Source organism: Sciurus carolinensis, chromosome 10, assembly GCF_902686445.1.
Source record: "Sciurus carolinensis chromosome 10, mSciCar1.2, whole genome shotgun sequence".
Lineage (NCBI taxonomy): Eukaryota > Metazoa > Chordata > Mammalia > Rodentia > Sciuridae > Sciurus > Sciurus carolinensis.
Genome location: NC_062222.1, coordinates 30,545,699 through 30,560,236, shown reverse-complemented (window position 1 = coordinate 30,560,236; position 14,538 = coordinate 30,545,699). Strand labels below are relative to the sequence as shown.

Genomic DNA, 14,538 nt, shown 5'->3' with positions numbered 1-14,538 from the left:
TCCTGTCCTGCCTTGTAAGGACCCTCGTGATTGATTACACTGGCCTTGCTCGGTAATCCTGGATGATCTTCCCATTTTAAGATCCTTAATTTAATCACATTTGCAAAGGGCTTTTGGACATATAAAGTAGAATGCAAGTTCAGGGCATCAGGACGTGAACTTTAAGATGGGTGGGCAGGTTACTGCAGTGGTTAGTTAAGAGCCTGTCTGGGTCCAAATCTTTTTTACTTAATAGCTAAAATAATTTTGAAGCTTCATTTTCTCACCTGCAAAATATGGATATAAAAGCACAAATTTCACAAGATTTTATAAGGAGCAAATTAAATACTATGAGTAAAAGCACAAAGAATTAAGCGGGGTTCAGTACCATTAGCAATATAAAGTCCACCCAAATCATGTATCTAACTAAAACACTATCTGTGGGGACAGCGAACTGAAGACATTACCTTCATAACAAAAATAATTTGCTTGAAACACAAGTTCTGATTTAAAATGACTAATCAGGTTTCTCTTGCTGCATAATTATTCAACTATCTTTACACAAAACCAAAAAATGCACACCCTTTGTTTTAGTCAACTTTTTCACTGGTGCAACTAAAAGACCTGATCAGAACAATTGTAGAGGAGGAAAAGTTTATGTGGGGGCTCACGGTTTCAGAGGTTTCAGTCCACTGACAGCTGGTTTCATTCCTTAGGGCTCAAGGTAAGGCAGAACATCATGGCAGAAGAGTGTGGCAGAGGGAAGCAGCTCACAGGATGATCAGAAACAGAGAGCTCTCCACTCTCCAAATACAAAATATATTCCCCAGGGCACACCTCCAGGGATCCACCTTCTCCAGCCACACCCTACCTGCCTACACTTACACTCAATTAATCCCATCAAGGTATTAACATGGATCAGGTTAAGTCTCTCATAACCCAATCTTTTCTCCTCTAAACCTTGCATTGTCTCACACATGAGTTTTTTGGGGATACCTAATATCTAAACCATAACACCATTATAATTGAGGTGCCAAAAAAAATAAAACAGAGTGATTCTCCAAAAAGTAATAAAATTTACTTAGTAATAGCTGAGTACTGAAAGAATAGCAGAGTATAGAAATGGGAATATGCACACCATAGTAAATGATGCATATATTCAAGGAATTTGAGGGAAAAGGAAAATTTTAAAGACAAAAATGAAGATTTCATCAGATATTTTGAAACAATAATCTTTGGTCACAGTGATGAATAAGAAGAGTGGTGTCGTTTTGAGGTTGAACACACAGTTGTTGGCAGGTGTCCTTGTAGAAATTCTTTTAATGTAAGGTTGTGGTGACCTCTGCAAGCATATGGTGCTTACAGTTTTTCCTGGAGTTAATATCATACAGTCATGCATAAGGACCCTCCCAGGTAAACTTCCAGGATTTATTTACTTTTCTTGTTTGTTGGGGTTGACACAAGAGACTCCATTTTGGTTCCGACAACTATCACATTTCTTTCAGAGTAATGAGGCAGTTTTCCCTCACTTATAAGAAACTATACACTTAACCAGTGTAGTTGATCATGGTGGGCTCTCCTCAGAATTTTGATATTTTCTATCAGCCCTTTCTTACAGTTCTTTTTCCACATGTCAGCAATGGTTCTTGTACTTGTATATGGGCTCTCATTCTCTCCTCTGATATGGGGTTCGGCGTTTAATCATGGACACCTGTGGAGATTTGCTATTTGTAGTGCACTTCTTGAAATCCTCATTAGGTGCTTTATTTATTCTATCAGTGCTGGTTGTGAGTTTAAGATCCTTTGTCTCTATTTTTTTTTTTTTAATCTCTAACATGCACTGCCAGCCACAGGACCATAAATATTGACCTGGGTAGGAACCTAGTCTGTTTTACCTTTGCACTCAAAATCTGACCCACAATGTTATTCATGTGAGTGTACTAAATGAATGGATGAATGAATGTGTGGAGGCAAGGCAAAGAAATGAAAAAGGTATTAAACCCTAAGAATATATGAAAAAAGCAACATAAAATCTAGAGAAAAGTGTTACATAAGGTACTGAGAGTTTTTGTCTTATAATACTTTATTTTTAAGGGGGTGTCTGTGAACTTCTTTTGTAATGCTTTAAAAATATATTTTAGTTTAAAGTGCTTTTCATTTATTCATGAATTCATTCATTCAACAATTATATATTCAATAATATATAAATATATATTAACAATATATGTAATAATTGTTTATATATATAAAACCATGCTTTATATAAAATGATATATTAATTCAGGTATCATATAATATTACATTAACTTATACTGAAGATGCTTGAAAATATTAAAATAGCAATTAGGATTCTGCAGCTTAAAAATAAGAGAATAGTGGAAAGACATTGTGATTTGGGTCCTGTGGAATAATTAACCATTTCAGGTTAACTGTTTTCCTTTATTGTAGCTTTGTATGGCACAACTTTATATCAACTATTAATTATTATCTTCTATTAATTACTAAAATGAACATAAAAATTTAGTTTGTTCTGTAGAAAAATAGATTGTTTTCCCAAGGACTCTTTTCATTAACATTTTTGAGTTTTTTTCCTTAAATCATGCCTAATGAAAATTGTATTGGTCAAATGAATAAGAAAGGAATGAACGAAGCAGATATTTGTGTGTAAGTATAAATATTTCAATATTAGCAAATTAGTAATTCACTGTCCTCTCACTGTGGGTACAGGTACTATAAAGGAATCATATTTATTGGTTAATAACTTACATGGGTCTGAAAATTAGCAGTAACTGGTGAGAATGGAAAATCTCTTATGCAGACATTCACTCAGAAATGTTTAAAAACATCAGACTTAAGCAAATGTTGATCACACTGAGTTTCCCAAACAGAAACAAGTTGAACAGTGCAAACTGAACATTTCTTCAAAGGTAGATCACAAATATTATTAAAAGCATTATTTTTTCTAAACTTTTAACTTCTTGTTATGTACGTTTATTTTTCAATATTATTTATTAAGTCTATATCTCATTGTGATTTATTATAATTTTAAAGAAGTAAAATATTAATATATTGTAGAGATAAGGAAAAATACCAAGTACAAGATTAACTACTAGTTGATGGATTCATTTAGGCAATTTAAACAAAATTGAGCTTTCTAAAAAATAAAAATAGTTGAAATTCATGCTATTCCAGAAACTTTAAATAAGTGTTTGGGGTTTTATTTTTTTGTCACTAGTTTTAAGTACTACCTGTGCTAATTCGATGATGTTAGCTCTCCCTTAAGTGGCACACTGTCCTCTAGCTTATTAGATCACTTTGTTGACAAATTTGATTTTAACCAGATTATACACTAAGTATACAAATGGAAGCTTACATTAAAGCAAAATATGAAATGGGCTTTCAGCTATGTGCACAAGGGTTGACTTCTATCCAGACCCTGTGTGGCTTAGTTGCATAAAGAGCATATCTAATATCTACGGAATGCAATTCCAAGCACTCTTCCAAGTATTCCACCTGTATTATTCCCCCTGATATAGCAAACAAGGTGGCCATTATTATAGTCATCTCCTTTTTTTGCAAAAGAAGAAACTGAAGCATACAGTCCCTTACTTGCACGACTGTCACTTGTGTAGGGAAACGTCACCAGGATTCAAATGTGCAGGTGACTGCGGTGTGCAAACGTCACTACTCTGCTACTCTGTCACATCCGTTCACATTCTACGCCTTCTCCGATTGGCAGAAGTCTGGGTCCTAACTCCGGAAAAGCTCTGTTTGTACGTTGGGTCATGCAACGTGTGCAGATTTAGATCCTCACTCAGTGGCAAGGGCAAGGAAGGCTCTCAGGAGCCGGGCGAATCCCGTCTCCTAGGCAACAGAATAGGGCGCAGAACCCTCTCCCGAGACCGTCAGGTGATGTCACTTCCTTGGTTTAGGTGGATGCCCCAGTGACGCGTTAGGCGGAAGGACCGTGTTGGGTACCAGAGAGACCAGACCTTGTAAAAGTCACTTCCTCCCAGGGACGCTGTTGCCTAGCAACCTCCTCCCGCCTCCGTCTTTGGCCCCGCCCCCTTGCTTAGTCCGGGTTCCTGAGCGCCGCCGGGCAGGCCCAGGCTAAAGCGAGAGGCTCCTGCACCAGGCCAGCCGGGTTCCTGCAGGTCGCTGGGAGTCCGCCGCAGGACTGGCGCGGGTGGGTGCAGAACGCGGGACGTCGGGGCTCCGTGCAGCCTGGGGTGTGCATCGGCGGGGCTCGCGCTGGGCCCCGGCGCGGGAGCTGCGGGCGGGGCTCTGGAGGGCACCTGGCCTGGCCCGGAGCGGCTGCGGGTTGGGACGCGCTCTGATGCGGGTGATCCTGCGGCCCAGGTCTGGGCCTTCAGCTTGGAGCTTGAGCAACAGCGCTGTTAATACAGCCCATCGCGGAAACCTCGTTTTGTTTTACCCTGCCCTGTTAACTCTTCAGAGAGCGAAAAGTGGCTTGAAGAAGTATCCCTGGCTGCTTGTGCTTAAGCATTTATGATCATTTTCTTTGCATAGAACTACAATGCAAGCAATTTGTGTAGTGGGCTAGTGCTTTTATAACGTATACAATCTTCTTGGTAGCCTTTTAAATAAAGCATGACTTCTTTTGATCAATCCTTTACTTTTTTAAATGGAAGAGAGGGGGAAAATAGGGTGTTATGTATTAATTGGTTACCATTTTTTGTATTAACCTTTTGCAGTCATTTATTTGCTAGTCCTTATAATGCACGACTGGCATTTTTCTTTTCTTTTTTTTTTTCTTCTTATATTTTTTGATGCACGTTTGTTATGAGAATTTGTTAATTCTTTACAAGAACTCTACATTTTTAGGTGAAGATGTAGTCAATGTTCATGTGATACTTTTTAAATTTGGTTTGGCTATTTTTTTTCTTCCTGTTCTATTTATTTTTTTGTGCATTAAATGTAGTAATAGAAATTTTTAAGCATGCTAAAAAGTCTGTTTTTCATCTTTTTCAGCCACCATCAGAGGTTGAATGAATTACTTCAATTATTTATTAGCTATTTGATAAAGATAACAAAAAAATAAAATCAACTATGTCCGATGAAGTTTTCAGCACAACTTTGGCATACACAAAGAGTCCAAAAGTTACCAAAAGAACTACTTTCCAGGTAAAATATTTCAAGGCATTTTTGTTTTGGATAATTTTGAGTTATGAATGTAGGGGTTGGTGACTTTAGGATCCCATCCTTTATAAAACAGGCGTAAATCTTCTATTCCTTTTGAAATTTTGCAGATCATCATGGTGTTTAAGCACCAGTATTACAAATCCTCCTTCGTGGTTTTAAGGGCATCAAAGTAACCTCAGTACTTACTAAGTTAAAAGTTAAAGTGCAACTTTACATTGTTATTTTCACAAAAATCTTCTTTTTTTCTATAGCCTAGCATGAAGTTTTTTCTCCTGGGTAGCTACAGTTTTGAACTTAATCTTTAAATTTACAGTATTGGTGATGTACTCTTTTGCAATATACTTAAAAAGTACCAGTTTGAGTCTGGGAATGTAGGTCAGTAGTAGGTGTGTGCTTAGCATGCAGGAGGTCCTAGATTCAATCCTCAACACCACCACCAACAACAACAACAAAAACACAAACAAGAAAAAAACCCAACAAACCCTCCAAACAAAACAAAAAAAGTGCCACTTTCTTCTAAAATGGCAGTTTGTAATAAATCCTATCTAAATTGAGTCCCCTCTTACCTATTTCTCTTTAGCTCAAGTTATAATCTGAAATTAATTTATTTGATATTGTCTGTCTCCTCCAGTTTAACTGTAGGCACCATGAGGGAGAGCCCTTGGTGGTGATGATCTGCATTGAGTCCCCTCACCTGGGTGCATGGTACAAAGTAGGCTTGGAGTGAGTGTTCGTTAGATGAATGAAACTTGTTTGAAAGAATAATGATTTGTTTACAAATTAATTCTAAATATGAGAACTCTCTATTTGAATAGCAATTGATTTTAATTATCTCGTTTCAGGATGAGCTAATAAGAGCAATTACAGCTCGCTCAGCCAGACAGAGGAGTTCTGAATACTCAGATGACTTTGACAGTGATGAAATCGGTATGTGAGAGTATTGAAAAGTAAAATATTTTTCTGTTTTTTGCTTCATTACATTTAGCCTTCTCCCCTCTCCCTAAAAAAACCACTTGTGTTAAAATAATGCCTTTGACTTCCCTAGTTTTAGATTACCAACTTTTAATGAGTTAGAGAGCCAGTCTTAATTTTCAAGAAGTTTTTTGATTGTCCTTGGTTGATTGTGAATGTGTATTTGAATATGTAAATTAACAGCAGTAAAAGGATGACTGAGGGGGTAAACTACATGGAAGAGGACAGGTTCTTCCTTAAAGTTAACACTAGGGGGCCCTACAGCTAGTTGGTAACCAGGTTCAGAGAGCTAAATTTTAGTGTACATAAGAAGCACTTTTATAACACTAGTTATATATCAGATCTTCAGACTATAATAAAGTGTCCTTTTAAAAACAACAGATTATTCACACTGCATTTATCAATACCATTTTGATTTAATTTGGTTTATTTTAATTAGGTAAAAATATTAATACTTTAAGCTTCAGGTGTACACATACAGAATTTTGAACTTGAAATTCAATAGTCTACTTTTGATATATATTCAATCAATAACTCTTAATGTTCTCTGTAAAAATACATTATAGTAAATTGCTGCTCTGTTGTTAACATTCTTTAATACCTTTCTTTTAGTAAAATCTAGTATTTTTGGTATGGATGTAATTGTGGTTATAACATTTATATGGAAAAAAATCTAGTTAAACTAGTCTGCTTACAGAGAAAATCAAATTCTTGATTTTATATGATGAAATTATTTACAAATGAATGTTCTACTCTCCAAAGTGGAATTTGAATATTCCAAGGCTGATTGTTATTTTTTGGAATCTTTGGATGGCATTTCCCAGAATAAGCACAGTGCTTGGCACCCTGTAGGCACTCAATAAACACTTCAATAAATTAATGAAATTGAATGTTTTATTTCATAAATTTAAATTCAGAACAGCCTACGTAAACTGTTTCTAAGAGCTGCAAAATAAATTTTGGTTATAAATTTACTTCTAGTCATTTCTAGACTTTAAGGTAATCTTGCTTTCTAAAAAAATAAGACTTTAAGAGATTTAAAATATACTATTGAAAACATTTGTTCTTGTCTGTTTTTCAGTTTCATTGGGTGATTTTTCTGATACCTCAGTAGATGAAAATTCCATTAAGAAAAAAATGAATGATTTTCATATATCAGATGATGAAGAAAATAATTCTCCAAAACTATCTTTTTTGAAAACCAAGAAATCAAACAGTGACATACTTGAAGATGAGCCAGAATTTGCTGTCAAAAACAGTGAAGATGTGACCCTCAATGGTTGTGATGACATGGTGGTGGATTCCTCATCTGAACCTCCAGATAAAGATCAAGAAGTTGAAAAAGAGAGAATTAAACTAAAACCTAAACCCAGAATTCTTTCCCTCAAAAGCACATCTTCAGGTAGGTTGTTAGATACTATAATTGTATTTCTTGAAAATTTACTTTAAGATAATAATTTCAGAATATCTTTAAATGGTAGCTAGTATATAGTTAAGAAAAAATAATCATATTTAACTTTCAGTTTTGCAAAAATAAGACAATAAAACCACAGAGAAAACTCATAATTCTGATATCCAGTTGTATATTCAGTCTTGAACCTCTTCTGGTGCCTAAAAAAATGCCAAAGCACCTGTAGTCACCTCTAGCTGCAGTTCCCAAAGCACATAGGCCCAGAAGCTTCAGTTTTGTTCTTAGGGATGGATTCTTCTGATCCACCTCACACTCTAAATATTCAAACAATCATTTCCAGAGCTATGGAGCATTCAGTGGTAGAGCGCTTGCCTAACATGTACAAGGCCCTGGTTTCAGTCCCCATCACCACAGAACAAGCATTTCCATACCAATATTTTGCCAAAACAGTTTTTTGGCATTGGTATATTTGAAAGGGAAGAGTGTGTTGTTTTGTCATTGCTGTTGTTTATTGAAGCTTCCAGACTCTCCTTAAGAAAATAGAATCTCCATTTGATCTTTCCATTGCATTGGAAAATTCACTAAAATTCTGTATTCTGAGGGGATATTCTTGGTGTTATCTGGGCGTACAAGCGTTCTCCCCACTACACTGCTGAACTCCAGGCACAGTGGATCAAAGTTGGAATGAAGCTGTAACCAGCCCCTTTGAAGTCCCTTGGAAGATGCACAAAAATTTGTGCACGCGAGGTTAAGAGTTTGATATCTTTCAGTCTTATTTCTTTCATTTTATAAAGGAAATATTAGTTGATGCCAGCCTTAATAAAAATCTCCTTCCTTTATATCATCAGTAAATACAGTGCTGGTAAATATTTCATACATTTCATACTGATAACATCAGACAAACCTTTATTTCAGATATGTATTAGGGAACCACTTCCTCCTCTCTGATATACACAATCCCATTAATTTTGAAATGAGGGGAAGATGCAAGCAGAACAAAAAACACTAGAATAATGTCTAAGACTGAAAAACAAGCCATCGTAAATTAGTTATGTGTGACTTCAGCAAATAGCTTAAATCTCACTATCCTCATGATGAGGAGAAAACCTGCTCTTCTTGTCCTACAAAATTGTTTTGAGAATCTAATGAATAAGTCTCATAAACTATAAAACAATACAAAAGTGCAAACACAAAGCATAATGAGATCATTAACTTGCTGAAGTACCTTCCCAGGGTAATGAGTGGAACTGACAATGGAGAGAAGGGGAACTTAATAGAACTTGGTTATTTAAAAAAATGAGCATATAGCAGCAAAAGAATGGTGTTAAACAGGTGGAAAAATACATTAGAAATATATAGTAAATAACTAGCAAAACTATTTTATGTTAAAAGTTGCAATGAATTATAACGAATAAGGAAATGCTGTATTTTAGCCACAAGGTGGCAGCATGACTGCAAACCTTCTACTTAAGCTCTGCAATATTAACTTCAGCATATGTAACAAAAACGGTAGCTTAAGTTGTAACAGTAGGGAAGAGCATAGAATAAACTAGAGCTTTTCAAGTAGAATCATTGGGTGTAGTGACTTTGATTATAGGGAAAAAAGGAGGGAGGAATCTAGGATGATTCTTTGATTTGGGCTTGAACTTTTGACCAGAGTTTTAGACATAGCTATAACTGGCAAGGAAGCATTTATAGTAGTTACTAGTTTGGCAAGGTTTGGAATCTTCTAACAGCATTCATAAACCCTTTGGTAGTTAAAGAAGAGGTAAATATTAATTAACCTAGTTTTGAAGTTGTAAAAGAATATGTTAGTAGAACAGTGAAGAGATATGTGATACAGGTAAAATTTAGACAAGAAGTATGTAAACAAAGAACATTTCTATCAGTGTTTTGAGAGCTAGAAGCATACCAGCATACCAGCATGCAGGTTTTAAACTTTGGAGATATGAGAAAAGGAACTGAAATTTCATTCAATTATTTTTTTCATTTGTTTGTCTTTGTGGCAGTGGGGATGGAACCTGGGGCCTCCTGCATTCTGAGAATAGGCTCTACAGCAAGCTACACGCCAACCCTAACTGTACAATTTTAACAGCTGCTAGGGAAGTTTAATAGACTCAAAGAATGGTAACTCACTAATCATGTGGCTGTGCATTCACTCCTCCAGTGAGAGGTTGAGACTTCTATCCCTGTGTCCAGTGTTACCTTTGTCTTATCATTGTGTTTGTTTAAGCAGATCCACAATCCCAGCTATCAGGAGGCAAAGGCAGGAGTTCAAGTTCAAGTCAGGCTCAGCAACTTAGTGAGACTCTGTCTTTGTCTTTAAATTAAAATAAAAAATGAGGGACTGCAGATGTAGCTCAGTGGTAGAGTGAGTGCCCTTAGGTTCAACCCCCAGTTAAACAAAAATTAAATTAAATTAAATTAAATTAAATGTTTAAAAAAAATCTTTTTTCCCAGCCTGTAAAAATCCATGCACATGGCCATTGTCACTGTATAATGATGAGGGCCAATAGTATGTATACAGCCTGGCTTCAGGTACATAATAGAGGTTTGATGCATGCACCTCCTCATTTTAGAGGCAAAGATTTTTGTTTTAAAAAATATTTTGAATACTATGAGAGTTCATAAAGTTGAACAATTAACTTCTTTTGAAATTAAAGTATACTGGTTACTTTCAGGATGGCAACATTGTTAAAATTTTTAGATCATGAATTATTGCTTATTGGGGCCTTATTAGAGCTTATGGAGAAGGGTATAGTCTTCATCTGGACTCTGAAGGACAGGGAGCCCAGGAACATGGCACTGGAGGGAAGTTTGGTGCCCTGGGACAGTGTTTGAAGCCAACATGCTTTTTTTTTTTCAATCATCTTAAAGCATTTTGTTTTTCAGCAGAAAATAGCAGCAGCCTTGAAACAGTTGACCACTTTAAGCCTTTACCTCTGCCAAGGAACATGTTAAAAAAGAATAGGCTCGTGGAGGAGAAAGAAAGATTAGAAGATAAAGAAACTGCTCTCAGTGAAGACTTCCATTCTGCTCCTTCCCTCCCAAGGTTGGATGGCAGACAGTTAGAAGCTAAGGAAAAAACATTCTCTGAAAACCTTGATCTTGAGGTTGGTACTGCTGCTGAGCTGTTGAATCATATTTCTTGAATTCAGGCATTTGCATCTGATTACTAGAAAAACAGAAAGAATGAATTGTGTGCATGCATTTTTGTGTATGTATGGGTTTTACACGTTTGCTTCTGCAATTGATCAGGAAATAATTTTAAACTTTTTTTAATAGACTATATTTCATTGAATCTAAAACCCCATCAATTATAAGACATGGTGTTATTTTAAATACCACTAAGAAAGAACAAAATCCTCCCAATTAAGCCATAATTTGTGTTTTTAAGATGCTACCCATTTCAGAGAAAGTAATATGTTAAAATAATTTTGCTCTTTTGAGTCTACATAATGCTATATATAATACTGTATATCTCTAATAATATATATATCAGTATTATATATAATATTTGAGTTGTATAATTTATGGATAAGGAAATACTAATGTCATTTTATGCATTTAGTTTTATTCACACAAAAAAACGTATTTTGAATCTTCATGACATTGCTTTATGTTCTTTGGTATATGCCAAGTGAGATCAAATATGAATCTGGGTTTCAGGAGGGAGTTTGCTATATATTATTATTAAGGGAGAACATTCGTCCCTTCTTTTTATATTTCACTATAGTAAGTGAACTTCTACCTTACAATTTGAAGGGAAAGTAGGAGAAACACATTCTTCCTCCATAATCTGTGTGAATGGATCAGGGAAAAGGAATAAGATGTTACCTGATCAATCTTATCTCTTTTTCTTATCACTTACCTGCTGTGTAGGTAAGGACACATTCTCTGGGAGGTGGTACAAAAGGAAGCAAACTCAATAGATTCACATTTTGCTCTGCAATTCTGTGCTGTTTCTTAATTTGCTCTGAAAAAATCAAGAAATCCAAACACTTAACTTTGTGTTTATATTATCTGATCAACTGAAAGTTGTTATTTCTTGCAGATGATATAACAAAGTGACACACACTGAGAGATTTAAAACAGCAGAAATTTACTCCCTTAGTTCTGAAAGCCAAAAGTCCTAAATCAAGACCCCAATCAGCAAGGCCCTATCCCTTCAAAAGCCTTTAAGGAAGAGTCTCCTCCAGTTTTTGCTGGCCTCCAGCAATCCTTGGCATTTCCTAATTTATAGCTGCCTGCATCACCACATGACCTTCCTGTTTCCTTTATGCCTCTGTTTCTCCCTATTCTTTCTTAAAAAAAGATACCATCAGATATTGGAGCTTTAATCCAATGTCTTCATCTTAACTAAGTACAAGCAACTTATTTCTTCTTAAGGTCTTCTGGATGGCTTGTATTTGGGGGGTATACCATTTAAAAAGGAATATATACTTAACTTTAAATGATATTTTTAAACATTTTTATATCTCTCAATTAAGAAAAAAGGTTGCTAAGATTATTTAAGTTACATCATACTGTGACAAATAATTTAATAGAAAATACCCAACCATAATCCCACCACATGATAGCAATGAAGTTTACTATTCTTACTCCCTTTAAGGCTGTTTTCTCATATTTGTATCATTAATTTATCATCTTAGCCTACATCATGTTTTGTGTTGTGCTTTTTCTGTGTCTCTTAGAATTAGGTCATGGAGTGCTTCCATGTTGCTAGGTGATCTTAAGACCACATGCACATTAATGTCTGTAACATAGCCCATAGTGTACAACTATTATTGCTAGACACTTCTACATTTAACACTTTAAGTGTCTCACACTTCTCAATATGAAAATCTTCCTGACTGTGCCATCTCAGGGATTTCCCATCTATTTTTAATTCTTTCCCTCTTATGTGTAACAACCTTTGACTCCTCACTGGTCTGTTCCATCTGCATTCGGTCATGCTCAAACTTCTTTATCTGTGTATAAACATTCTCTTGACACTGCACCCTCCCTACTGCTTTACAGTCAGTAACAAAATACCTGAGATAATCAACTGAAAAGGAGGGACAATTCAGAATTTTGGAGAGTTTAGTCCTTGGTTGATTGACATGACTGATTTGGGCTTGTGGCTAGGCGGTGAGTCATGGTGGAAGTGCATTGTGGAGACCTCGTGGCATCTGGGAAGCAGAGAGAAAGAATATGGAAGGACCAGGCTCCCAATATCCCCTTCAAGGGTGCACCATCAATGATCCAACTTTCTCCCGGGAGACCACCTCTGAAAGATTCCCCACCTCCCCGTAGTACCATGGGCTGTGAACCACGACCTTAATATATGGGTCTTTGGGGGACATTTAAGATCCATACTATAGCATAATCCTGCAGATGTCACAATCAGACACTCCAAGGGTGAGCTCTGCAGACTTCCTCACTGCTTCCTTACCTCCAGCCTTTCCTCTGTGTGCTTGCCTATGGTGCACGTGTGACAATGATTGATGATCATTTTTTTAAATGACCTGGCATCCTAGAATCAACTCTGATGGATCAAAGCACAATATTTTATTATGGGATATTATTTGTTAACATTTTATTAAGACTTCTACATAAATATTTAAGAAGTCTGTTGGTCTGTAGTTTTTGGTTTCTTTTTCTTATAAGGGTCTTATTGGAATCGTGTGTCAAATGCGTTAGGGAGTGTCTCTTTACCTTCTGTTTTCTAAAAGTTTGGTAAGAAATCAAAAGTTAAAAAAAGTTTGGTAAGAAACCTTAAGTAAAAAGATTCACCATGGAATTTAAATTAAATTCATTAAATTAAATTAAATGCAGTAAATTCAGTTTTTTATAGATATATTGGTATTCAGATTTTTTTATCAGTTTGGTAATTTGCTTTCAAGAAATTTGCCCATTTCACCTGACATGTCAAACTTACAAACATACTTTTTCTTGATATTTTCCTATCATTTTGAGGATTAGAGGTCATCATGTCAGTATGTCTTTTATTTCTGACATATTTAATTTACAGTTTTTACCCTTCTAGTTAAATGTTGGTAGTCATCATTTAGTTTTATTAAACTTTTCAAAGAACCAGCTTTGGCTTTGTTAGTTTCCTCTATTGTTTGTTTTCAGTTTTGCTAATTGTCAATCTTTATTATTTCTTCTCTTTTATTTTCTTGGATTCTATTTAAGTTCGAAAGTTTTCTTCTTGATTTTTGGTCTTGAATCCTCTGTTGAAACCACTGAAAGCTATACATTTCCTTTTCTATACTGTTTAACATCCTACTTTTTCAATGCCTTTTCTTTTCATAAGGATTTCCTTAAATAAATTTTCTAATATCTCATGTGTTCTCTTTTTTGACCAATTGTTTATTTTGTGATGCATTATATTTTTTTCCAAATATTTGGGTCTTCTCTAGACTTACTTCTGCTACTGATTATAAATTCATTTCATTGTGGTTCAAAGACTATATCTTATATGATTTCAAAATTTTAAAAGAGCTGTTAATGGTGTAGCCTAAGTGTATCCTGTGTAAGTGCCATTTGCATTGGCAAAGTACACTGTCTACAGGTGTAGGATATAACGTTTTACAATTTCAGTTTGGTCAAGGTGGTTGGTAGTATCACTCAGATCTTCTCTATCCTTACTGATTTTTTTTGGCAGTTAACTTACCAATTACTACCTTAAGGATGTTTGTATGTCCAGTTATGTTTGTGGATTTGCTTATACATACATCTCTTTAGCTCTGTCAGAATTTTTTAACTCTGTTACTAGCATATACATATTAATTTTCCCTTTTGAGATGTCTTTACCTCTGGTAATATTCCTTATCTGCAGTTCACTTTGTCTGATACTTCACCTTGCTGAACTCCAGTGCTTGTATAATATACATGTTTCTATCAGTTTTTTGTAAAACTAATTTTCTCTTACTTTAAGTGAATCTCTTATAACAATTTAGGTCACATTTTTTATTTTTTTAAATGAAGTCTGACAATCTGTGCATTTTAATTCTGGTATTCTGTCAATT

General features: G+C 35.4%; 1 protein-coding gene across 4 annotated transcripts in view; it reads left to right on the top strand.

Annotated features, from left to right (window-relative positions):
* Window positions 1-4,038: 4,038 nt before the first annotated feature.
* The window catches only part of Map9 (microtubule associated protein 9), a 31,363-nt gene continuing 20,863 nt past the window's right edge, over window positions 4,039-14,538 (top strand). For 2 of the 4 annotated variants that reach the window (XM_047566588.1, XM_047566590.1), the window contains exons 1-5: window positions 4,039-4,165; window positions 4,972-5,124; window positions 5,985-6,069; window positions 7,196-7,516; window positions 10,418-10,638. In XM_047566588.1, coding sequence (XP_047422544.1) covers window positions 5,050-5,124; window positions 5,985-6,069; window positions 7,196-7,516; window positions 10,418-10,638 — 702 coding nt within the window. In that variant the 5' untranslated portion in view covers window positions 4,039-4,165; window positions 4,972-5,049. Of the gene's footprint in view, window positions 4,166-4,971; window positions 5,125-5,984; window positions 6,070-7,195; window positions 7,517-10,417; window positions 10,639-14,538 lie in introns of those variants that run through there. The other 2 variants (XM_047566589.1, XM_047566591.1) reach the window with 2 other exon arrangements.